The sequence below is a fragment of the Ambystoma mexicanum genome, chromosome 8 (assembly GCF_040938575.1).
Source record: "Ambystoma mexicanum isolate Mex_15411 chromosome 8, UKY_AmexF1_1, whole genome shotgun sequence".
Lineage (NCBI taxonomy): Eukaryota > Metazoa > Chordata > Amphibia > Caudata > Ambystomatidae > Ambystoma > Ambystoma mexicanum.
The window spans coordinates 27,387,103-27,414,231 of NC_090929.1; the positions used below are offsets into that span (position 1 = coordinate 27,387,103).

At 47.7% G+C, this 27,129-nt stretch overlaps 1 protein-coding gene across 4 annotated transcripts in view; it reads right to left on the reverse strand.

Moving 5' to 3' along the window:
• ZER1 (zyg-11 related cell cycle regulator) overlaps nucleotides 1–27,129 on the reverse strand; it is a 423,267-nt gene that overhangs the window by 312,765 nt on the left and 83,373 nt on the right. For all 4 annotated transcript variants that reach the window (XM_069609184.1, XM_069609185.1, XM_069609186.1 and 1 more), the window contains exon 6: nucleotides 4,253–4,367. In XM_069609184.1, coding sequence (XP_069465285.1) covers nucleotides 4,253–4,367 — 115 coding nt within the window. The remainder of the gene's footprint in view (nucleotides 1–4,252; nucleotides 4,368–27,129) is intronic.

Genomic DNA, 27,129 nt, shown 5'->3' on the forward strand with positions numbered 1-27,129 from the left:
GGTCCAATCCCGAACCCTAACACAATCCATTTCCACCATGGAGGTTATCCCAAACCTGCTTTTTAAAAAGATAATATAAAGGTTTAGAAAATGCGCTCGCGTGGAAAGGGTCTGTTGGATACAAAACATTGGGCCTCATTACAAGTTGGGTGGTATTCCGGTAGTAAACCTCCCGGAATACCGACCAGCGGAATGACCGTTACCACCACTTGGTCCATTGGATTTACCACCAGATTTCAAGTGTTGGTGGAGGTGTTAGTCTCCATTAATTTGGAGTTCATAGCACTCCATAATTCCACCGATTTTTCATCCGTAAGTAGGAGGATTTACCTCCAGCATGATGCTGGAGGTAAATCCCCCACTCCAGAGCAAATTTGTACTATGGCAGAGCGGGAAAGGTGGCGGTAATTCCGTTACTGCCACTTTTTTCCTGCACCACAATGCTCGTAATGAGCCCCATTGTGCTTACAAAATATGCGAGTAGCCCACAAAGAAAATCCAGTAGGATGTAGCGCCGCAAAAGCCACCTTGGGTCTCAACGCATCACAATAAAAGTGGATTTGTTTTGGATTAACAATACAACTTTAGTGTAGCATTCTAAGATGTAAGAGAGCAGAGAGAAATGGAAACGTTAGGCCTGTTTGCTGGGTGCAGAACTACAATGAGTCACAAAATGTCTGGTGAGCGAATGACTAGGTAGAATCTCAGCACCCAGTGAACAATGAGATCAAGCGCAGACCTTTCAGCAACCAAGGAAAGAAGAATAGGCAAAAATATTTCCTGAGAGATAAAAATCCAACAAGGAATACAGGGTCCCAAGAATAACTATGCACTTTTGCAAGACTCCAGAGTGCTCAGAGGAGGAAAGAGCATGTTCAGTCATTAATGAACTGGGCAGAGTCATGAACAACCATAGGAAATGGCATCCAGGTCACCAGTACATAGAGGAAAAACTTGGGGAAAACCATGCCTGGGAAATGGTGTAAGCCTCTGTTGGGCAAGATTGTATGCAGTACCCTTTGGGTGCACGACAACAACCTTGACCTCCTGGCAATAGGGATCCAACCTTTGGTACAAGTCTGAACTACACAGGTTGGTAGTGTGTTGAGCAGCCAGGCTTATTTCAAGAGGGGTCAATGTGAGCAGTAGGGGAGTTACACAGAGATTCACAATGACCAGTAGCCAAATAAACTCTTATACTCAAGGTTTCTTGATTAAACAAATATTCATTTATTTAACAGTTTGAATAAGCCTTCTTCCGAAGGGAGCAATATAACAGTAACACACAAATACACTCAAATACACACTCTTAGTTTCTCTAAATCAGAAAGTACCCTTTTGGGATGGCACACAGACACTTCCGACACCCTCAGGTGACTTCAATAACTAGGACACTGTGGACATGAATATATCACTGATGCATTTAGAGCAATACTTAGGAGTATGTCAAAGAGAAAGGTTATTACAATAAAACAAGAGATCAAACAATTATTCTGAAGCAGGTAAGTACTTTTGGAAACCCCCAATGTAAAGCAAGTTAACCCTTTCCTGGAGGGAAGGCAAAACACACAAACAGAGGGAGGAGTCACTCAGGGAGCCAGGCCAGCCAATGTCAATTGGGCACATGTCTAGGTGGACTGAAGCACTTCTCAGAGGCAAGTAAATGTCTTGCACAATGTTTTAGAAGTCTTTGTACAAAAGGAGAATCAATGTAGGGCCACAAACTGATTAGGCTTGTGAGGTAAAGAAGCTGTTAGCAGCTCTACAGAAGCAACCAGGACACGTCTCAAATAAGAACAAGTGAGGTTACAAGACAAGGGGTAAGTTCTTAGACTGCACAGTACCTTTGGTTAGAAGAAATGGTTCCAGCTGGCTTCAGTTCCTGTGCAGCTCTGCAGATCCTGTTGTTCCTGTGCTTCAGTCGTGGGGACAAGAGGGAGGACTTCTGGGGACTCCTGCACTGCAATGGGACAGTCAGCAGCAGCAAAGGGCTAACTTCAATTCAGTGGCACTTCGCGGTTTCAGCTCCTCGCGTCTCAGCAAATAGCACCACAGGGGTTCTCGTATACCACCCTGGACTTTCCTTGCTTCTAGGGTCCAGCACGCTGTTGAGGTGGCTCAGGCTTGGTCAGTCCTGCTTCCTGAAAGTCCGGAGGATCTTCCAAAAGCTCGGGTCCGATTTAAAAGTGATGCACTCCAATCTAGTGTTCCTCTCCCTGGCAATTTGGTTCCTGCAGCAGCTAGGAAGTACAGCCAGCTCTGAGAGGATGTCCAGACGTGTTCAATTTGGAGTTGATTGTCCCATCAACTCAAGGGGAGTAGTCTTACTTTGCAGGGCTTCTCTAATCGAGGCAAATTCTGAGCTTCAGCACAGCAGCAGGGCTTCTCCGGACAAACCAACAGTCCAGGAGTTGCAGCAGGCGTCTCTTCCAAGTTCTTCTTCGGATTCCTTCATCCAGTGGTCGACTCTGCCTTGCAAGCAAAAAAGCCTTGCCTTTTATGCAGGTTTCTCCCATTCATTCCAGCCTAGCTGTCAGTCACCCAGCAGGGTGGCTGTCCTTGTCAGACAGCCAGCCGGCCAATCCCCTTTGGGTGCATTCCTGTAACCAAGGGTATTAAGCACAGGGAGTTTCGGGCACCTCCCTCACTTCCTGCCCCTGCCAGACACTCGGAGCCAGAGACAGGCTACACTTGTGAATCCCATCAAAGACAAAACGAACAGCCCGCAGTAAAAACACACCATGGTAGTTAAAAGTTAACCACTGCCGCCAGCCATTAATTGTAGAAAGGGTAACATAAAAATGTTACATGACAAACTCTACAAAGGGGATACTAAGTAACCCCTCCAGCACCCTATTGTAAGATGGTGTTTGCTGAGTCTAGAAAGTTACAAATTTAAGTAAAGTCAATTTCACTTCACTGTTCTGGGAAACAGTAGTTTATCCAAGAGAAGGTATTTAAACCTTTGGGAAATCTGAAAGACTTCCCTGTGTCACTGCACTGAAGGTGCTGTGTGACACAATGTAAAAGATGATGCCTATGGAGTTTTTCAGACTCCACAACCAAATGAAACACAGAATCCAAATCACAGAAAATACATGAGAGAGTGGGAAAAAGGGGTCTCACTCTCTCCAGGTTAAAAAATCAAAAGTCCTCAAATCCAGCAAAGGTGCTGGGGGTCTCGAAGGTAGAGAGGAATTAGCACATTTCTGAGAATTCTCCCTAACATCCTCCAAATAAATTCTTAAAGTCCTAAATCGCACCCCAGTCGCAATGGCTTTGGTGAAGGCAGGCACAGCAGTGAGGCTCCCTTTAGGATAGAGACATAGTGGTAATGAGCCAATCGCAAAGCTGGGGGCACTGAGAAAACTAATGTCCACCCAACTAAGACAGTTCTATCTACTGCAGCCAAACTACAAAGTCCTCGACGTGCTGCAGTGACAGAATCCCAAAAGCATATGTGCCTACCAGTAAAGCCTCTACCTGAGAGACCAAAAGAAAGAGGCTTGTGAAGCCGGGAGCAGGCTAGGGGTGCTGAACGCAGGCCGATGCAGAAGATCTGAGTCTGCCACAGATAGCACTGCTTGTAGCCAGTCAGCAACAGCACTGGCGAGATCCTGAAGCTAGGTTTGGTGGCCAAACATCCACAGCAGCAGCCAAGGCCCCCTAAAAAAAGCAATGAATGAGCAGGTACCTGTGAGCTAAGTAAACCATGTGCTGCGGTGAGCAGCAAAAGAAAAGGACTCGGGTGCAGGAGCCAGGGAGCGCCTGGTACGGAGCCTTCAGTAGCACATGCGTGCAAGATCCCCTATTCAAAGAATATTCTCAAATGATGTCCTGCAGCACGAACATCACGTGAGTCTGGAGGGAGGGGGAGTGGCATCTGAAGAGAAACACCCTCTCACGTGCTTGGGATGATAGTGAGGGTGTGAAGCAGGAGGCTGTTTTTTGGTGAGCCAGTCCAGCTAATACATGGGTGAGGGAGAAGATCCGAATCTATGGAGCCGCTGCATATAATAAACAAGGGGCAGCCGTGGGCTTCCTACAGTCTCCCAGATCTTAAAGAAAGTGAGTGACAGTGCTGCATAAGGCTACTGGGGAATGGAGTAAGGCCAAACAGCCCGGATGGGGGGGGGGAATAGGTCAATAAAATCAAGATGTGGTCTACAGGAGACACACAGGCATACAATCACAAGAAGCATACAGCACACATTCATACTAAAACACCAAAGTGAATTAATAGCACAGTTACTTTGTATGCGGGAATATGCGTCAGGCGACATAGTGAGGTCTCGAAGAGGCCCAGGAACTCAAGCGGCCGCTTCAAGGCTCGGAATGGGAGGATGCTGCTCTTGCTGGGATCCGTGCTGTGGGATGGAGGGAAAACATGTTAGTTCTCAAAACACACAGGTTTTATTTTACAGAGATTGTTTTTTTATTTTCTTTGCAGATAGTGAATGTCTTGAATAGATCATTATTTACTTTATTTTTATTTAGTGATTTCTAGTTTCCAAGAAACCTTTCGTCACTGATAATACCCAAATACAATAAACAGAATTAAAAAGGTACACGTTGTGCTTTCCAAAATACAAATCCATACATTTTCACATTTCGATATAAATAAAATCACTAGCTCCCGTCCTGCTCGGACAGAATATCAGTTCAGCGTTACTCTGCACATAACAGATCTTGGACATTCTATCATTCTTTTCATTTTTACTTATCCCAGCATTCCAGCCAGTCGTGCTCCCCCTGCTGAGGATTATTCCCAATCACTTAAAACCCTTGTGTACGAGCGTGATACAAATAAAATATCATATCATAATAATGTTGCCAATACCAGTATTAGACCCTGATTGGTTGTTGTCTTAATTCTCTCCCACAGTGCAGAATGACTGAGAAAATGGAGTGCATGCATGGGCCTAGTAGTGCGATTCCATTAGTTTCGAAATTCAGACATAAAACCAGATGTTGCATTGTTTCCAGGGGTGCTAATCCACAAAACATAACATCCTTGTAGCTCCTTTGGTATGTTACATTTTGGCCCAAATACCTCCAGTGTTGGAAGCGCATTAAGGCAGAGTTTGAGATAACGGACTCATTTTTTGCAATGGAAATTCGGCTAAATATTCTCCAACTTTGACCTTTGCAGTGTCGTACGCCTGTTTGTCTTTATAAAATGTCAGTCCCCCTAAATCCGCAGTATCCATATACTTGTACCACCTCATAATCTTCTTTTTCTTCGGTATCTATGATCTCTATTGCTTCTTCAAGAACCAAACAGCGCTTGCAGAAGCTTTCTAGAAAGGGCATAGTATTGAATGTATTCCTCAAGCACTCGTACAGACAATAGCCTAGGCTAGGTTTTTCGGCCAGCTTTAGTTTGTATAGCAAAAACACGCTACGCTTAGCAAACTGGGCCCACCAAGATGTAATCCCCAATTCCAACCGAATTGCACTAATTGGGGTGATTTAGGCAGGCCCAGAACAGCCTTCTGGATTTTGCCTTTGAAGACATTAAGGAATTTTCTGTTTTTTTAATGATATAAATTCACATCCATATAGCACCATGACTGTAATTTTTTTACTTGTATAGTTCAATGAGGGAAATCAAGGAATAGGCACGCATTTTCCCTTTTAAGACCTTCATCATAGGAGATTGACTCTCATTTTCCCCTACATTTTGCTTTTCTGGTTAATGAGTTGACTCTGAGGAAATCGAATACCCCAGGTAAGCAGTATCGGAGGCCTGCCTGATTGGTAAGTCATGAAGTTTCCATGCATAAGATTTTACTATGTATCTATTTGTAAATGTCATTACAAAAGATTTCTCAGGATTTATAGTTAGATGATTCTTGAGTAAGTAGCTCTCCACACCCACCAAGAGTCTCTGTAGGCCTATCTCTGAAGAATCCACCAAGACCAAATCATCGGCGTAGGCGATGATATTTGCCCTAAGGACACCCCATTTAGGGGCATAGCATCTCCATGATTTAAATTCCTCCCACATAGCCAAGAGATGGAGAGAGCAAAGGCACATCCCTGCCTTACACCTTTGAAAATTGGGATGGACCTAGATGTATTTCCCTGCTTGTTTAGTCCTACTTTTATCGAGTTGTCGGAGAGTAAATGGCATGCTTCATCTGCATCCTCTGACAAACTGGCCTGCCGCCTGCTCCTAAGGCAGTACCAGCTCTTTGTCCGCACCAAAAAGAGAGCCCACATCCAAGCCCACGTCTCTGCGGCATCCAACAACTCGGCCGAACTCTTTTCAAATCTGCAAGGAGCTGGCCAATCTGCAGTCTATCTCTCCTGTCTCCTCCCAGGCCCTCTGCACAGCCCTGACTTCTCATTTCATCTCTAAAACTCAGGACATCCTTCCCTCTCCCTCGTCCTCTTCCCACTCCTCCCTCTACTCTGGATCTCGGGAGGATAGCTCAGCAGCAACGTGCTCGCCTTGGAAGCAAGACGACACGGAGCAAGACAGTTTCGATCCCCGGGTCCGCGCTTAGAAACCTCTGATATTAAGTGAGTTATAAATGAGTTATAAATAACCTATCATATCAGATCATATCTCTGTTCTTCCTCTGGCCCCCCTGTGGCCACATCTCCTCCCTCCTCCCTCCTCTGCCTTTTCACTGTTCTCCCCTGATGAGGATTCTAGATAAGTCTGATCTATGAAAGTCTCGTCAAAACAGGGTCTCCCCTGTTCTTCTGAAACCATCAAGGACCAGATTGACATCCTCGCTCCTGCTGTGGCTGACTTCTGCAACCACTCCGTCGCCACTGGAGCCTTCCCTTCCCCCCCTGAAGCACTCTTGTGCACCCTCTTCTCAAGAAACCCTCAGCCAATCCCTCTTGCCCGGCTAACTATTGCCCAATCTCCATCACTCCTTTCCTGGGCAAACTCCTGGAAAAACTGGCCATCTGCAATCTTAATCTAAATACTGAATCTGTTCGTTGTCTCCATGACCATCAGCCTGGCTTCTTTTTTTTTAATTTTTTTTATTGTGTATACAGGTTAAAAAAAATCTTATACACATATAGATCACATATAAATCATCTTCATACACATATATACATATACTATACAGAAATACATCAAATTCAGTTTCATAATTAAGTAATCACGAAAGCTAGACTGAATTAAAAGTCAAAAGCTAAAATAGTTATTTATATCTTTAAAAAAACTTAATACCAAAAAGAAGAGAACACTACAAACGGAGAAAGGAAAGCCAAGAGCATCTAGCCAAATATGGGTAACATAGTTACAATATCACAGATACAGTCAGGTTGTAATGCTCCTTTAACAGTTTTAACTCCTCTTCAAACTTTCTCAGGAGCTTATCAGCACATTTCCAAACCTGCGTTTTGGCAATGATCTTCCTCCGGCCATAGCCGGACATACATCTCAGGTTATATCGCCAACATCTTCAACAAATTTAGAGTAGTATCGTTCATATGCAGATCTCATACCAGGACATTTGGTAAGTATGCGTCTTGCTGAGTCCACTTCCCCCTCTATCAAGGCATATTCTAGAAGATCTTTCATTTAGTGGAATACCGGACCATGCATCTCTTATTTTAAGCACATTTAGGCGATTTAACCTGATGTTCAGAAAAATATGACGTGTTACTATAGAAGGGAGGAGTTTTAGATAATCTTGGGGTTGGTTCCTTATCATCCTAGAAAAGGTGTGTAAGGACTTCATGCTGGCAACCTTCTCTTGGCTTTTTACCCAATCAAACTTCTCAGGAACGTTTTTTAAAGATTTTTCCAGGGCGCCTTCATCATGTTCCCAGCACGGGGTCCAACACAACCTCTCAAAGAAATGCTCATTCATGGCCCTAAATGTATTCATCATTATACCGGTGCCACTATCCAAAGATGTTCATAAATCGGACAAAAAAGAGATAGGGGTCGCAAACATAATCTTGATTTACAACTTAGCTCTAGTTAGATTAATTAGGATAGAGAGAGATATTAACCCCATCTCAATGGGCGTATACTTGTTTAACCCCATTATTCTGCGCCAAATTAAACCTTCCATTTTATCTGCCAAAGAGGACCAATATATGATGCCTCAAGAGCATAAAGAAAGGCTGCAGACAATTTCTATCTATAGATAGTACGTATACCATGAAACCTATACCCTGCTGTTCTTTTGGAAAAGGACAGAACCGCCCCCATGGTGGAAAGTACCTTGGCTCTCTTATTCAACTGCCCAGCTTATTCAGGCCGATTCTGGGGAAGGCATTCATTTTATCAACAAATATTTCCCCAAAATCCGCCATGAAAAGATTAAAAAACATAGGGGCAAGAGCGCAACCCTGACGTACACCCATCCTAACTGATATCCAATCAGACATCAGGCCCAAATTATTAAGCCATACCCGTGTGCTCTTTTGTTCATACATTAGCTTACAGATGTATAATAAATGAGCTGGCATGCCGATATGCTCGAGTTTTAGCCAGAGCATACTTCTGTTTACCATATCAAATGCGGATGAGAAATCCACAAAAAGGATATAAAGAGGTAAACCAGATGGACAATTAGCCTGCTCCATGAGAGTGTTCACCAGAAGAATATCATCAGTAGTGGCATAACCCTTGCAAAACCCAGTCACAGTGGGCTTTATCTAGGATGTTATTATGGGATATCCACATCTTTATTTCCCAAAGGACAAACGTGCAGAAAATATTGCTGGGCACGTCTGTGAGGGCCAATAAACGAAAATTGTCTGGCAAATTCCACATTTCATTTTTAAATATAGGAATGGTTATGGAGGTATTCCATGACTTGGGTATTACTCCAGTATCTTTAACTTTCTGATAAATAGTAACTAATATATCGGCCCAGATGTCAGCATTTTCCTTGATGATGGTGTTGCACAGACCATCAGGGCCAGGGGCACGGGATGTTTTCAATTTCTTAATAATATCCATAACATCATCTCGAGTTATTGTGAGATTTTGTATAGGCTTTTTTTTTACCAGGCTCACATTGTCTCCCCTACATTTTTCCTCAAGGTATTTCACCCATGTTTCGCTATCTATACAGTGTCACCTGCCAGAAGGCTATTGATCATAGCTTGCGAGTTGACATTATTGTTAGAGGCTCTATACAGATGTAACCAGTTCCTATAAGTATTCTTTATTTTTCGCTTCTCCAGATTATAGTAAGCACAAGAAGATGAGGTATATTCGAGGGTTTTTCACTGCTTCACGCATTTTCTTCTTTTCAAAACTTATAATCTTATCAAAAGGAGAGACGTGGTAAAATGTCAAAGGGTGGGGAGGCAGTTTTTGTCCCATTGGCATCATACCATACATGCATAGTGAAACCCACCTAACAATCTTTTCAGCCGAAAGCTTAGCCATATCTTCAATTTGAAGGTGTTAAGCACACCTGGTTCCCACAGGGGCGTAGATCGAACCCGGACAGCTGCGGCCTCCACCAGCGTGAAGCGTAGGGCAAAGATGACCATCTGGACGGACCCCCTCAGTCTTGTAAGCTTGACTCATAGAAATATTCTCCTGTAGATGGAGAAAGGTATTTAGCCCCGTGGGTGTGAATGCAGACCCTGCTCCCGATCTCCCCACTTGCCACCTCCGATATTCCCGGTCAGTGTCATCACCTTATGTTTTTGATTGGTGAGCTCTCCATCCTGCGTGGCATGCAGGGGCGCGTAGATGCCAGTTACTTCACTGGTTTTAGGTGTTGGGGTTCTGGACGATTGAGTCCGGAGTTTGCCAAGTTTTTTAAGAGTTCAAAATGTCCAAAGTTCACTCTTGCACTCCCCTGTTGATTTGCGGCGGCAAATTCTGTCAGGAGGTTGCTGGCGGCGTTCAGGTAAGAGTCTGTTTTACCCAAACTATCCTGTAAAGATGCGTGAGATTAGCCACTGTCTTTTCCTTTTTTCCTGGATCTGGCGTATTGAAGAATAAAGCCTCCGGTGATAATCAGGTAAGTCTTGTAATATGAGTGATTGTCTTTTTAGTCTCTTTAGGCTCACCTTGCTTTTTCTTGTCTTTTCCCCAGGTGTTGAAAATCACCGAAAAAGTGACGGAGGCAGCGCTGAATCAGAGATGCTGTGGGCTGGTGAAAATGGAGCGGCGCTGCAGCTGGGATGCGACGCGTGCCGGAAGAATGTCCCTTCAGGCTCGGAGTGATGCAGGATCCGAAATCAGATTAAAGTCTGTAATCTAACCTCTTCTTCTATTTTCTTTTCTCTCCTAGGGGCTCCGTGTTTGAGGCGGGCGTGGCAGAAGGCTGGATGCAGGTTTGCAGACACGGTGAGCGTTACGCTGCTAAATGCAGAATAACGCGAAGCGTGTGTTGAAGATCGGGCGTGGTTTAAATAGCTTTGAAAGTAGTCCCAGGTAAGAAGTCCCTAGAACCACACCCAAGTGAAAAGTAGTCCTTGTGGAAAAATAGTCCTTCCAGGTCTCACGTTGGCCTGGATGCATGTGCAGCATGATCTGCCTGAGGTAAGTGATGACTATGAGCATGGCGCCTTAGGCGCCAGGACTGAACCCAGATAGCCCCTAGCCGGGGCTTCTGAGGTTTAAACAGATGTCCGGATGCCTGCTTCCAGGGCAGATGGGCTTGGTCCAGCTGCCCGGGGGTAGGCATCATGACAGAAGGCTCTTACTCCAGTGGCTGGCTTTGGCCAAATTCCGGTCAGACCAACCCAGCCGATTTCCCTTACCCAGCACAAAAACTTCCCCAATGGTATCAAAAGTTGACCCTTCAGAGGTCTTCATCGTTAGGGTACAGGTCAGTAGTGAGTGGTCACTGAAAAGGGTAGGCTGAATATCGAACTGAGTCAAAAGGTCGAAGAGACAGGCACTAAGATAGATATAGTCAATGGCAGAGAAAGGAAGAAGTTACTTAGCTTTAACTGTTGTTCTCCAGCATGGATTCACATGCTCATGACTATTCCCCGTCGTCAGGCTGGGAATCCTCGGTAAAAGAAAAAAACAGTTTCAGTTTCATTTCTGAACTGTCTTTCTCCTAACTATCAATCACTGAGCTCTGGGTAATACTGCCCCTAGCCAATGACTGCCCTCTACCTAAGCCCCTCCTCCAGCAGCCATCTTCAGATTTGGTAGCACGTAAAGTGGCAGTAGGACCAAGAGAAGAGCCGCAGATGGGTAGGCGGGAAGGTTTGCATGTGAATCCATGCCAGACCCATGCTGGAGAACAACAGTTACAGTTAAGTAACTTGTTCCTTCTCCAGCATGGGGTCTGGCATGTATTCACATGCTCATGAATAAGGAATACATAGCAGTACACACATACACAACAATGGGAGGTGGCAAGGCTCAACATAAGCATCTCTTACCTCCTCACCAGGCTCACCTTCAAGCAAACAGGTTGCGCAGCACTGCTTCCCCGACTCTGGACTCCTCCCTGGAATCCCTGTCTACGCAGTAGAATCTCGTGAAGGTGTGCGTCGACCTCCACGTAGCAGCCCTGCAGATGTCCAGTAGGGGCACACCAGACAGGAACGCCGTTGTAGCAGCAATCGCTCTGGTAGAGTGGGTTCTCGGATGGCCAGGCAATGGTCGGTTTGCCAACCGGTGACAGTGGGAAAAACAGCCGGAGAGCCACCTGGAAATGGAAGCCTTGGACAGGGCCTTCCCATTGTTCACAGGACATGTTCACAAAGAGCTGAGAAGTTTTCCGGTAACTCTTTGTTCGGGCCACATACAACTTCAGAGCTCTAGCCACATCCAGCGAGTGCAAAGTCCTTTCAGCCGGCGACGAAGGCGTCGGAAAAAACACAGGTAACACCAAGGGCTCTTTTAGATGACGGCACCTTGGGCATGAAGGAGGGGTGCGTCCGCAGCACCACACATCTCGTGGAAAGTCGAGTAAGGTGGTTTACAGGAGAGGGCCTGGATATCACCCACTTGTCGTGCAAAAGCTGTTTTCCACGACAAAAACTTGAGGTGCAGAATGCATAGGTTTGAACGGCGGTCCCATGAGATAGTAAGCACCACATTCAGCTCCCATGCCGGGGCCGGAGTCTTCACCGGCGGAATAGTCCCTTGATGAATTCCTTGACCAATCGGTGCGACCACAAGGATGGTCGTCCTGGGGATCTGGTGTAGCGGGAGAAAGCCGCCAGATGAACCTTGATGGAGGCATGGGCCAGCCCCGATTTGGCCAACGACAGCAAATATAGAAGTACCTGAGGGGCCTTGACCCTCAGTGGGTCGATCATCTTGGCACGGCACCAAATAGCAAATCTCTTCCACTTGAGTCGGTAGCACTTCAAAGTAGACGATGCTCTAGCCTTGGCGAGAACTTCATTGCAGTCAGCCAGGAGATCATAGCTACCAAATTCTAGCTCTGCAGGAGCCAGGCCTTTAAGTTCAGAGACCCTGGATCGTGGTGAAGAATGGCGCCTCCTTCCCGGGCGAGAAGATCCGCAACCACTGGCAGCTTGACTGGCAAGTGCCGCTGACATGCCGAGAAGGTCCGGGTACCAGAATTGCCTAGGCCACGCCTGGGTGACGAGGATCATCCAGCACGGACACGGTTCGAGTAGATTGATGACTCGAAGTAACAACAGCAACGGAGGGAATGCATACAGAGAAAGGCCTTCCCAAGGGAATGAGAATCCGTCCCACATGCTCCCCTGCTGGGGAAACCTGCTGGCAAAACTCCGGCACTCGTGTTCGTCGCCGTTGCAAACGAGTCGATCTGGGGATTTCCCCATCTGCGGAACAGGTCCTCCACTAGGCCCTGCCGAAGCTCCCACTCGTGGCAAGAGAGGACCTCCCTGCTCAGAGAGTCTGCGACAGTGTTCTTTACTCCTGCCAGATGGAACGGAATGAGGAACATCCCCTGAGCGACGGCACAATGCCATAAGTCCTGCGCCTCTTTGGAGAGTGCTGGGGATCTGGTGCCCCCGTTTCCTGATGTAAAACATCGTTATGGTGTCATCTGTGAAGACCCGCACTACCTTGCCTTGCCTTTGAGGGCCTGCAGGAACGATTTGAGGGTCCAAAACACTTCCCGTAGCTCCAGAACGTTGATGTGCAACGTCTTCTCCTCCGGTAGCCACAGGCCTCTGGCATGGAGACTTCCGGTGTGGGCTCCCCATCCCTCCAGGGAAGCGTCTGTCGTTGCCGTCTCCTGGTGCGGTGGGGCCTGGAAATCTGTGCCTCCGGTCAGATGGGGGCACACGCCCCACCACCTTATCACCCGACGGAACACCTTGTCAAGAGCGATCTTGTCCTGGAAGCTTTCGGACACCTGGATCAAATGGGCATCGAGGAACTCCTGCAGTGGGCGCATCCGTAACCTGCAGAGTCGGATGAGAGAAATGCATGATGACATCATGCCAAGCAGAGACTTGATGGCCCTCACTGTGGCGATCTTCAGAGCGAGCAGCCGCTGCACCTTGCCCAGGATGGCCGTCACTCTCTCCTCCGACAGGGACGCTAGACACGACACCGTGTTGAGCCGGGATCCCAGGAACAGCGCGTCTTGCAATGGCGTCAAGCATGACTCCGTAATTCACTGAGAACCCCAGATCTGTCAGTGGGCTGACGGTCCTCGCCGTGTGGTCGATGGCAATGCTCCTTGAGCTGGCCCGGATGAGCCAGTCATCCAAATACAGGTAGATGGGGATCCCTTGCAGTTGCAGATGGGCCGCTACCGGCGCCAGGGACTTGGTGAAGACTCAAGACTCTGGATGCCGACTTTAATGCAAAGGGTAGAGCCTTGAATTGGTAATGCTTTCCCTGAACGACGAAGTACAGGAACTTGCGGTATCTCTTGTGAATGGGGAAGTACCCATCCTCCAGACCCAACGATGACAGAAAGTCTCCCTTTTCTAGCTGTCCGAGCACGTGTTGAAGGGTGACCATCCAGAACTTTTGAGACTTTATGAACTTGTTTGGTCGTCGCAGGTCAAGAATGGGCCTGCAGCCCACGGTCTTCTTTCGCACGAGGAAGTACCCTGAGTAAACTTCAGGGCACCAGAGCCGCTTTGGAACCAGCTCCATCGCCCCTTTCTTTAACATGGTCCGGACCTCCAACAGAAGTTGAGGGATGTGGTTTTCCTGCCGGGCCACCAGTGGTATTTGAGGACACCTCTGTTGGAACTCTAGAATGTGTCTGTGGGTGAAAGCGTCCAGCACCAAACGGTCGGTGGAGATGGTGCACGGGTGGGGGCCCCGACGTCACGGCCGGTTCATTCTTGTTTGGAGGTCGACAGGCCGCCTTGGGGCCCTTGGTGACGACAGCGTCCTCCTCCGAAGGTCTTGGAGCGGCCCCGGTTGGTCTCTTGGGTCGAGGATCGGGAGGGTTGGCAGCAAGAAGAGGAGCCCCTGCCGTAACCCTTTGAAGAACGGGGAGACTTGTCTCCTGATTGAAAGGACGGCTGTCGCTGCTGTAGCATGCCTAGGGCACGTGCCGTCTCCGTGTCCTCCTTGATGGCCTGTAGACTCATCCACAGCCTTCCCGAAAAAGGTTGTCTCCATCAAAGGGCATGTCCAAAACCCTTGTCTGGACCTCCCGTCGAATGTTAGTGGCCCTGAGCCAGCCAGGGCGATGAAGGCAAACGCCATTGCCCATCTGGCGGAAGCCCGCATCTGCGATGTCCGTAGCCATCGTGATATCATGGTCTGACGCCACCTCGCCCCCTTTCAAAATCTCCACTGCTTCTGACCCCTTTTCTTCAGGAAGGAAGTCCAGCAGAGGTGCAAGCTTGAACCACAGCTCCCGATGGCGAGGGCGTTGGTGGTCTTGATGGTTTTCGCCACAGAGTAGATAACTCGTCGTCCCATCGCATCTAAATTCTTTCCCTCGTTGTCAGGAGGAGTGGACGCTGCCGAAGTTGAAGCGCCTAATGACGACTTCTTGGCCACTGCCGAGACCACCGAGTCCGGTGAGGGTTGGGCCTGCAAGCACTTGGGTAGAGTCCGACACCCTGTATTTCTTCTCGAGGCAGTCCCTCTTTGCTGGGGCCGAGGAAGGATTCTTCATGAGAGACAGGCCTTCGTCCCAAATGTCATCTAAGAGTGGGACTGAAAGGATGGTCTTTCTCTTCACCTCGTGGCGCTGGTATAAGAAGCCCTCCTTCTCCTGTGGGGTGAGCTGGAAGAGTTCCGAAGCTCTGTAGATCATCACATGGAGCCTATCTCGTCCGGCGGTGAGGATCTGGGAGGAGGCAACGGGAGGTCCCCAATTCCACAGTCGTCGTCCGTGCCCGTCGTCGTCCATGCCCTTTGTTGTCGTGGTGTCAGGATCGTCTCACCCCTTGGGGGAGGAGAGGGCGGCGAAGGGTGGCAAGGAGGTGGTGGGTGCCTCTTCCTTTTCTTGGCCGGCGGTTCCCCCTTTACCAGAGGGTCGGCCATCACCGGGGCCGAGGCCGCCGGCATAACAGACATCCTCCTCTGGATCTCGGATATCAGTGTATGCAGAGTAGAGAGAATGTCCACTGAGAGGTCTGTAGGGGCATCTGAGGTAGAGGAGGGCAAACAGGAAGCTGGGGCGCAGGGAGAGAACCAAAGCCCTTGTCCTGAAGCTCTCCGTCGCCTTCATCGACTGTATCCTCGTCGTCGTCGCCTTCATAGTCGTCCTCGTCGGCGCCCTCGTCGTAGGGCGTGACCCTGACATTTCCTTCATTGCCTTCGCCCTCCTGGATGGTCTGAAGGTAGCCAAGCTCCTCCTCTGAGGAGATATCTGTGCGCTGGACGACCTCCGCCCCCCCTTTCTTCGCGTCCAGCGGGGAGGGTCTCGGGGAGATGACCTGTATCTTCTTCTCTGGGGTCTTCTCAATGGGCTGGAAGGAAGACTCCCCCTCCTGGCAGGGAGGGACACTCTTGCCTTCGGAAGTGCGCCCTGCGGGTCCGCCTCCGCTGCCTTCAAAAGGGATGCCACCACCACCTCGATGGAAGGCGGAGCCTCCGTCAGGTGTACCTGGGCCTTCGCGGTCAAGACCGGTCCCTTGTCCTGCTTGGCCTTCTCCTTAGGGGGCGCGTCAGAGACTCGGTCCCCTTTGGCCTTCTCCGTCGGGGGCAGGCTGGTTGTGGACTTCTCCTTGGTCGTCTCCGGGGCCACCTTCAGTTTGCCCGGATGGACCGATTTCCCTTGGACGAAGATTCTGAGCGTTGACTGGTGACAGAAGTTGCTGGAGACGTCGGACGCACCCTGGCCGTCGAGGAGCCCGCTGCAGCGGATCTCCCGGTGGCAGTGGATTCGCGGTGCTTGGCCTTTTGTTGGAACCCCGCGAGAGGGGCACCCTCAAAGGACTTAGAAGCCCGCTCAGCTTTCCCAGATCCGGAAGAGGCATGCTCCTGGGATCCACCCAATGAAGAGGCCTTGGTCTGCAGCCACTCATTCAGCCGCTTACGCTGATCCTTCAACGTGCGCGGCGTGAATTTATGGCAAAATGAACAATCTTCCTTCTTGTGCGCAGGGTACAAACAGTAAAGGCACTGTGAATGTTTGTCCTCCGTGAAAACATTCTCTAAGGCACAGTCGGGGCAAAGCTTGAAAAGGGGGGTGGAGTCCTTCTTCTCGTCCAACATGGTCCACGCGGCGTAGGTCTGAAGAATCTCCAGGAAGCCTCCACAAAGAAACAATGAAATCCGCCCTTGAGGGGCGCTGGAGAATCAGAAAAACGGATCCCCGTTAATCGGAAGCACAAGGCTCGATTGACTTGAAAATAGAGTTAAACTCTTTCAAAAAAGCAAAAAACACAGTAAAAGCTCAAGAGCTGAGCACGAGGACGCGCAACACTTGAACGTGCTGTAAAAATCTGAAGATTGTTGCCAGAGGAGGGGCTTATGTAGAAGGCAGACATTGGCTAGTGGCAGTAGGACCCAGAGCTCAGTGATTGGTTGTTAGGAGAAAGACAGTTCAGAAATTAAACTTATTTTTTCTTTTACCGAGGATTCCCAGCCTGACGACGGGGAATATTCATGAGCATGTGAATCCATGCTATACCCCATGCTGGAGGATAATATCCACTGGCCCACGTTGGCTCAATCCCTGTTTTTTCCTTCCCAAATCCATTTGCCATATGCAGATCGACATCAGCAAGAAAAACCCTCCACCTTTCCAATTTTACATTACATTTGCTTCCCACCTAATCCCTAGTCATCTCATTCTGGCAATCAAACAAGTCCCTAACATTTAGCTCACCCCCAAGGATAACATTTACTTCTCCATCAGCAACACATTTGTCAGTTATACAATGATATAGATTAAATTGGATATCAAGGGTACACCCATCTTCAGGAGGGTCATAAATATTAACCAAGACAATTTTGAGCCCACCATCAAGAAGAATTTCAACCATCAGCAGATTAGAATCGCTGTCCATTTGAATACGTTCAGAGGAACTGATATTACTGACCAATATAACCAAACCTCCAAGGGGCCTCTCCTTTTCCCTTTTCTTTGCATGCTTAAAATATGCAGTATAGCCATCAAAGACAGGGTTAGATAGCAGCCATGCCTGCTGTAAAAAAAATATTTTGCCATCCTCAAGCAGGCCAAATGATCCAGCTGTGCCAAAAAGAGGACAATGGCTGCGAGTATTCCAGGAGACTATAGCTAATTTACCTTATTTTTGATTATTAATTGGTGGCAAAAAGGAGCATAGATACTCCCAATGGGATTTGGTGATGTGATATCTTTAGCCTCTGGGGTTTTTGTTTTTATAGCTTGTAAGGCCTCATCATTTTTTTCTCCCAGAATTTTGCTCGTTTTTAAACGAACTTGGCAAGCATGAACTTCATACCCATATTTTTTTAGATCAGATTTTGCATTTCTGATAAACACTACCACCGACTCAGAAAAGCAATTACCCTTGGTCAGATCTTTAGAGCATTGCCCCACAAACTTGAAATCACTGCTCTTCACAATTCTCACAGGCAATTGTGAGTGGAGTATCTCAAGCAACATGTTTCTATTTATAGGCTTCTTTAGCCTCGTCCACCCCGTAGAAATACTAAAAGATTTCTTAGGCAGGGACCAATTATTATCAGGGACCAATTATCTTCAGAGCAGCCAGAAGCACGGAAACTGCTCTCCTGTACATCCGTGAAGACCTGCTCTCCAACCTCGATTCTAATACCGCGTCTGTCCTCATCTTACTCAATCTCTCGTCTGCCTTTGACACGGTCAACCATGCCAGCCTGCTGAACCAGCTCTGTGATAACCTGAGTATCACTGATCAGGCCCTGGGCTGGCTGGCCAATTTTCTCTCCGATCGACCCTCCCAGGTCCAACTAGGGTCCTTCCTCGCCTCTATATCTCTCTCTACCTGTGGTGTTCCCCAGGGGTATAACCTCTCTCCCATGCAGTTCAACCAATACTTGGCACCTCTTGCCAACCGCCTTGCCACTCTCTGCCCCAACTTTCAGTGCTATGCGGATGACACTCAGCTCGTTTTTTAGGCTCCCTTCTCCCACCTCTTCTCCTTCTGTCATCTCTGACTGTCTGTCTGCTGTCCAGGAGTGGTGTGCCGCCAACGATCTCTGCCTTAATGCCAGTAAGACCGAGATTCTCCTCATCCGCACACCTGCTCCCTCCTTTCCTGTCACTCTCTGGCTAGCCTGCCTTGGGCCTCTTCCTGCTCCCACCTGTGAGGCTAAGAACCTCTGAGTCATCTTCGACTCCACTCTCTCTTTTCCTCACATCTCTAAGAAGTCACACTATGAACTGCACCTCCTCAGAGGTATTCTTCCTTTCCTCTCCTTCCCCCAGAAGCCCACTGTCTGCAGAGCTCTTGTCCTCTCTAGGCTGAACCACTGCAACAGATACAATCCTCCACACTATCCATAGTAAACATGGCAACCTGGACCCTAAATCAGCCTGCTTCCACTCTCCGCAACTCATCCAGAACAGGACTGCGAGACTTGTCCTTGGCCTCAAGCCTATGGATCATATCTCTCCAGGACTGAAATCTCTGCACTGGCTTCCAGTGGTTGCGAGGATTAACTTCAAGACCCTCTGTATTGTCAATAAGGCCTTCTGGGGCCTGGGGCCTCAATACATCCAACTCTCTCTTCGTACATATCTTCCTACTCAAGCTCTTCCTCCTCTGCCTCCAACTCCCACAGGGTCAGTCGCTTCTCCAAGCAACGAGTTGGTGGTAGATCTCTTTCTTCGGCTGCGGCCTCACTCTGGAATAGCCTCCCTGCCTCTCTGAAACTTGACTAGAACCTCAGGACTTTCCTCTTTGCTTCTGCCTTCTCTCTTCTTCTGCCCTGCTGGATTCCTGGCTGAAACTGGAACTGCACTGGTCACCTGGCTACCCTCGGATCTCAGGCCATGGTCCCCTCCCCGCCAGTTGCACACCTGCACTGCCCCCCTTGCACTGGGGTTTGTATCTGCAACCCTACAGTCCCCCTACCTGCACTTTGGATACCTGCTGTGTGCACTTACCCTTGCACTTGCCAGCAGCTGCCGCACTTCTTTTATTGTTTGATCCCATGTACTGCACTACCCTCTCCCCTTTGCCCTCACACTTTTCCCCACCCCTCTCCCCTGCACTTACGCAATCTCAATGTCACCTGGCCTTGTAAGATCGTTGCATCGGTGTTCCCTTTGTTCCCCGTCCCTTGCCTTGTCGCGCCTTGAAAAAAAATTGTGTGTAGGCGCGTTATAAATGCCATATCATATGGGAGTTTTATCATAGAAAGGAGTCCCATATTGATGCCCCATTGTTTCAACTTGTGCCAGAGATACTCAATATCTAGGTTGTCAAAGGCTGCTTCCAGATCTATTATTGCAACATAGATTGATTTCCCAAATGGCCCGCCTATGTTCGAGGTACAAGCGTGAAGTCTAGGGTACTCAATGTTGTACCAACCTGCTTGCGGAATCCCATTTGGAGAGGACTCCGCATCCTGTCCGTCTCTGCCCAATTAGTTGGGTCTTTTAAGACTAATTTGGCAAAGATTTTTGCAGCCGAATCTAAAAGGGAAATGGGTCGATAATTCTGCGGTTGGGCTCTATTGCCTCTTTTGACGATAGGGACTATCACTGCACTTTACCATGAGTTTGCACAATGTCCCCCTTTTGCAATATGAGTAAAGTGTTTATAGATACTACTTGCAAAGGTCCTGTGTGCATTGATTCCACTAATAAGGTTTTTCTCCAGTATGTTTTCTTTCATGTCTAGTTAGAGCATGTATATCACTGAATCCTTTCTAACATTCTGAGTACTGATAAGGTTTTTCTCCAGTATGATTTCTCTCATGTTGAGTCAGACTGTTTTTTCGATTGAATCTCTTTTGACATTCAGGACACTGATACCAATTGTTCTTGGAGGCGAGTATCTCCAGATTAGGTTTTGTTAAGTACAAATGCCATGACAAGAATTCACATAATTCTTGACACGAGTGTAAGAGGTGTCACCCTCTACCATTGCTGAACATAAGAATTTCAATTCCAACCATCCGGGAACACCCTACATTTGCCTTGAGAAAGACCTCAAAGGTTGAAACATGTGTCGGTACTAAGGTAATAAAAGTATATCACATACTCTGTACCACATATGAAGTTTTAGCAAAGAATGTGTTGGTCACAAGAGTGACAACCAATGTGTGATTACTGAAGGAAAAATAAATCAACAAATGTTGCAAACACCTAACGTGTGTGGAAATTGATACTCATTGGATACTAAGGAACCACTGTCCAGCGCCTAATTTCAAGTTCTGGATCTCAGTAACCCAGAACAACCCTTGCAAACATTGGGACCTTAGGAGCTTGGTCCCTCTGAGATCCACCTGACAGGCGGCAGGCAACATAAAGAAGATAGCAACGCACACACTAGCGCAAGACCCACAGTCCTAACAAGCTCTCAAACCACTTTAACTACAATACACTGCCCAGTTTAGGTACAATTACCAGTTTGTTAAGGAGTAAGCGGAAGTATTCTGTCGGAGTTGCCTTATCCTTATAAACATCCAATAGGGATTCCCAACTGGCCCCCAGTCTGATGTTCGCTTTGTGGGGGTTTCCAGTTTGACTTATCCTTTTGTTTTTTTACAGTTGCTATAAGATTAGTTATACCCCTGTTTTCTGTTATAGTTGCAGCACCTATTTTTCCATCTAAACTTAGCATCGGGTGATCACTCAATGTTGTCGGTATGATATCAAAGGTATATACATTCTTAGGGTTTACATTCTTCAAAAATATCTAGTAAATTATATAACTTGTCCCCATATTTTGCCACGTGGGTACATGTTTGGGATAATTCTCATTTCTGTGCTAATTCCTTTCAACCTTAGAGAACCCCGCCTCTTTTGCTGAACTTTAGGACTTTGAAATTTTAACCCTGGTGTGAGCAAGTCCTTTCTCTCACTCTCTCATGTGTTTTGACCTGATTTGGATTGTGTGTTTCTTTTGTTTTTGGAGTTTGACAAACTCCATAGGCATCTACGCTTTGTATGGTGACACACAGTACATTCAGTGCAGCGTCACAGAAATCCTTTCGATTCATTCTAAGGTTTGAATGCATTTTCTTGGATAAACTACTGTTCCCAAGACCATTAAAGTCAAATTAACTTTACTTACCAGTTTTTCCTATGTAGGTCCAGAACAAACCATCTTATGTGGAGTGCTGGGGGGTTACTTAACTCCTTTTCCTACCTACTCATGTAACATTTTTTATGTTACCGTCACTAATTTAAATGGCCGGTGGCAGTCGTTTAATTTTCCTCCGCTCTAGTACAGCACCCATGGGTGACCATTTTGTCAAAATGGCCCCAGTCTTCTTTTTTCGCCATTTTCTGTTTGTGAGGTCTTTCTTGGGTTTTACTCTGCGCACCAATCCAGGTTTGAGCCCCTTGTTCGTTTTGTCTTTGGCGGGCGTCAGTAATAAAACCTGCATCTGGCTCCAGTGTGTCTGGAAGGGTAGGAAGTGAGTGAGGATCCGAACCCTCCCCTGTTCTTTGTCTTTAGGAATGCCTGAATGCACCCAGTCCCGATTGGCTGGCTGGCTGTCCTTTCAGGAGAGCCACCCTGCTGTTTGATTGACAGCTAGGCTGTGCATGAATGGGAGAAGCCTGCTTAAAAAGGCAAGGGTTTTAGAACTGAGTCGACCACTGGGAAACCGTGAACGAAGCTTGCTGCATCCTCCCGGACCTTTGAATTGTCTGTAAAGCCCTGCTGCTGTGCTGAAACACCTTTTTCTAATCGATAAGAGAATCTCTGGAAGGGACGACTTCTTCCCTTAGGTTAGTGGGACCAACTAAACCCGAGACAAACTCCACTGGACCACCTTCCCCGACTGGCTGTACTTCTTTGCTGCTGCAGGAACCGAGTGCCAGGGGTCGAGAAATCCGTAGTCTAGTGCAACGTCTGTGAACCCGGCCAGAAGCTCCAGGAGTCTCCCTAGGAACTTCCAGAAGCAGGATGACCAGAGCTAGAGTCCCCTCACCAGAGTGTAGGACTCCAGGAGTGAAGGAAGCCCAACCAGTGTCTAAGATCCGCAGTCCTGCCGTTTCCCAAGCGCTTAACCGCGAAGTGCCGCTGGTCTGAAAAGAGCCGTAGCTGCCGCCGACCTCCAAATTGCTGCCAGAGGAGTTCTCCAGGCGTAATCCCTCTTGTCGCCACGACTGAGACTCCGGAACCCAGGATCTGCATCACTGCAACCAGACAGAAGCCAGCTGGACCACTCTTCTTCTAACCAAAGGAAATGCTCTGACTTGGGGTACGACCTCAGTGTCTGTAGCTTTGCTCCTCTCAATTGAGACTTGCAGTAGCTGCTTTGCTAGAGTTGATTTCAGCGCTACCCTTCACAAGTGTAATAGCTTGTGACACTACAGTGATTTTTCTTCAACAAACTATCTTTGTGCAAGACGTTGCCATCTAAGAAGTGCCTGCGCTCCATAGACTTTGCTCAAGTTGACTTTGGATGGCCTGACTTCCTGCAGACTCTTCTAGTCCATTTGACTTTTATATTTACTGTCCCTTATAAGTGATAAATTAGTTTTTAACTATTATTGATGGGAAAGGTTTTTGTCTATACTTCATTGGAAGATTTAAGTGCTCACATGCTCTGAGAACATGTTTAACCTTTTTCCTTCCCTTAACCTTTCCTTTCTACCAACCTCGGAATCTACAAAGTGTACCAGCGATATATAAATGCCAATACAGTCCTAGTTAGTGAAGTCACCTCAAGGTGTAGGAAGTGTTAAAAAGCATCTCTAAAGAGTATCTACTAGCTTTGTTGTGATTTTGGAAAAGTATTTTATTGTTACATATACTGCTTTTAAAGAATGCTTTTTTAAAACTATTTTTAAATAAATAAATAATTATTTATAATTACAACCCTTGAGTGTAACTTGGCTACTTGTATTTGTGGATTTCATTGCTACAGCTCTACAGCTCACATGTACCTCTCTTGAGATAAGCCTGGCTGCTCAGTCACACTACCAACTTGTGTAGTACAGGCCTATACCAAAAGGTGGGTTATCCAATACCAAGTGGACAAGTGTTGTGCAGTCTCGCACAGGGTTACTACGTAAATTCTTGCCTAACAGTACATCCTTCAGTTTTCCATCAAATAGGATGTTAGAATATACAAAACCCCATCTTACCAAAAAAGCAGACCAGGTTTTCCCTTTTTGACCGGTCACACATTTGAACTAGGACATCACCATTCGCTTCGTCAAAAGGGACTAAATCATTATCACAAATGCTACATTCACAGCTGAAGTCCCCACCCATGATTATTGGACTGGAAGGAGCTAGCTGTTCCCAGTCCAATAGGAAATGTTCCAATGCATCCAGTGTCATATTCATTAGACATCGGGTTGGGTTGTAATAGAGGTTTAAAATTAGCATATGTATCGGTTTCATGTGGCTCGAGTCCATTATTTCGGTCACCAGTGCCGCTTCAGATTTGCATTTCCATTTTTATTTGACCGCGATTGTCCGTTGGCTATAGCTGTTAGCAGACCCTCTGCCGCTCCCCCTGAGGGCCCTCTCTCACTCCCTTCTTGGCAGGTTTATAGTCGAGCAAAAACCCTTCTAGGTCTGGACAGCTGGTGAGCGATGTTTCTTGTGAGATTATGAAATCATATGTCCATAAACTTTCGTACGGTTTCTTCTGAATGTAGGTGTGAAACCCCAGTGAATTCCAGCTCAGTATCCGATTTTTAGAAGCCAGGTGGACGTGCTGGGATTCCTGGAAGGCCGCTGGGAAGACGATTGGGCTCTTGGGAAGTGCCTGCGATGGTTGTTGTTTTTCTTTGGTGGATACCTCCATGGGGTAACTCTCATATCCTTTTAACCTCTTAAGTGCCATTGAGGTTCCCCCCAGTGCCAATGGTTTTTTTTTAAAATCACGGTATTCACCGCCAAACCCGCCAGCATTTCCCCCCTCATTAACCCCTTAAGTGCCACCGACGAGCCGGCTCGTCGGTGGCAACCTGGAGCGGTTTTTACCGACGAGCCGGCTCGTCGCTGGCATTTAAAGGGTTAATAATATGTCCTCCTGATGTAAGTGCACTAGATTTTCCACTACCTTTAATGCACTTCTTTAATCAGCATAGCGTTCACAATTTTAAATAGTGATTTCTTTTTTCATATGTAATATTTATCGGTAACAATTTTGAGTAATTTGGTAGGTTTCTTAGTAAACCAGATAAGAATAAATTTTAAAAAAAATGGTCAATTCTGGCATTTATATGTCTTCATTCTCCCCTATAAGGCCAACTAGAAGGGCAAGACGTACGATAGGTGGTTGGGGTAATCATCTTGGCTACAGGTCACCTCTGTAGGGATGCAATATTCTATGACCCTCACTGCTTAACCTAGCCACTTCTAGCTCTCAGGTATGGCTTCTTTTCTCACTCTCTTATCTCCCACATCATCTTGGTCTGATGCCTTCCTCCACCACAGTGCGCCTCATCCCCGTTACCTGGGTCAGATGTATGCCATCCTCTCAAATCGTCCTCTTATCAACCTGTGGGTCCCTTATCCAGTGGCTTCCCTCGCTCAGGTACTGCTTCTAGGAGCTCAACCTCTTCGCTCTCTCATCATCTTGACCAAGTTTGCATCTCTGCCCATGAATCACCTCTGTAGGTTTCCCTCCCTCAGGTACTGCTTCTGTGAGCTCAACCTCTTGCTCTCTCACCATCTTGGCCAGGTGTTTATCTCCACCCATGAATCACCTCTGTAGGCGTCCCTCCCTCAGGTACTGCTTCTGTGAGCTCAACCTCTCGGCTCCCTCATCATCTTGGCCAGGTGTTTATCTCCACCCATGAATCACCTCTGTAGGTTTCCCTCACTCAGGTACTGCTTCTGTGAGCTCAACCTCTTGCTCTCTCACCATCTTGGCCAGGTTTATATCCGCCCATGGATCACCTCTGTAGGTTTCCCTCCCTCAGGTACTGCTTCTGTGAGCTCAACCTCTTGCTCTCTCACCATCTTGGCCAGGTTTATATCCGCCCATGGATCACCTCTGTAGGTTTCCCTCCCTCAGGTACTGCTTCTGTGAGCTCAACCTCTTGCTCTCTCACCATCTTGGCCAGGTTTTTATCTCTGCCCATGAATCCCCTCTGTAGACGTCCCTCCCTCAGGTAATGCTTCTGTGAGCTCAACCTCTTGCTCTCTCACCATCCTGGCCAGGTGTATCTCCGCCCATGGATCACCTCTGTAGGTTTCCCTCCCTCAGGTACTGCTTCTGTGAGCTCAACTTCTTGCTCTCTCACCATCTTGGCCAGGTTTATATCCGCCCATGGATCACCTCTGTAGGTTTCCCTCCCTCAGGTACTGCTTCTGTGAGCTCAACTTCTTGCTCTCTCACCATCTTGGCCAGGTTTATATCCGCCCATGGATCACCTCTGTAGGTTTCCCTCCCTCAGGTACTGCTTCTGTGAGCTCAACCTCTTGCTCTCTCACCATCTTGGCCAGGTGTATCTCTGCCCATGAATCTCCTCTGTAGGTTTCCCTCCCTCGGGTACTGCTTCTGTGAGCTCAACCTCTCAGCTCTCTCATCATCTTGGCCAGGTGTATCTCCGCCCATGGATCACCTCTGTAGGTTTCCCTCCCTCAGGTACTGCTTCTGTGAGCTCAACCTCTTCGCTCTCTCATCATCTTGGCCAGGTTTTTATCTCTGCCCATGAATCACCTCTGTAGGTTTCCCTCCCTCAGGTACTGCTTCTGTGAACTCAACCTCTTGCTCTCTCACCATCTTGGCCAGGTGTTTATCTCCACCCATGAATCACCTCTGTAGGCGTCCCTCCCTCAGGTACTGCTTCTGTGAGCTCAACCTCTCGGCTCCCTCATCATCTTGGCCAGGTGTTTATCTCCACCCATGAATCACCTCTGTAGGTTTCCCTCACTCGGGTACTGCTTCTGTGAGCTCAACCTCTTGCTCTCTCACCATCTTGGCCAGGTTTATATCCGCCCATGGATCACCTCTGTAGGTTTCCCTCCCTCAGGTACTGCTTCTGTGAGCTCAACCTCTTGCTCTCTCACCATCTTGGCCAGGTTTATATCCGCCCATGGATCACCTCTGTAGGTTTCCCTCCCTCAGGTACTGCTTCTGTGAGCTCAACCTCTTAGCTCTCTCACCATCTTGGCCAGGTTTTTATCTCTGCCCATGAATCCCCTCTGTAGAGGTCCCTCCCTCAGGTAATGCTTCTGTGAGCTCAACCTCTTGCTCTCTCACCATCCTGGCCAGGTGTATCTCCGCCCATGGATCACCTCTGTAGGTTTCCCTCCCTCAGGTACTGCTTCTGTGAGCTCAACCTCTTAGCTCTCTCATCATCCTGGCCAGGTGTATCTCCGCCCATGGATCACCTCTGTAGGTTTCCCTCCCTCAGGTACTGCTTCTGTGAGCTCAACTTCTTGCTCTCTCACCATCTTGGCCAGGTTTATATCCGCCCATAGATCACCTCTGTAGGTTTCCCTCCCTCAGGTACTGCTTCTGTGAGCTCAACTTCTTGCTCTCTCACCATCTTGGCCAGGTTTATATCCGCCCATGGATCACCTCTGTAGGTTTCCCTCCCTCAGGTACTGCTTCTGTGAGCTCAACCTCTTGCTCTCTCACCATCTTGGCCAGGTGTATCTCTGCCCATGAATCTCCTCTGTAGGTTTCCCTCCCTCGGGTACTGCTTCTGTGAGCTCAACCTC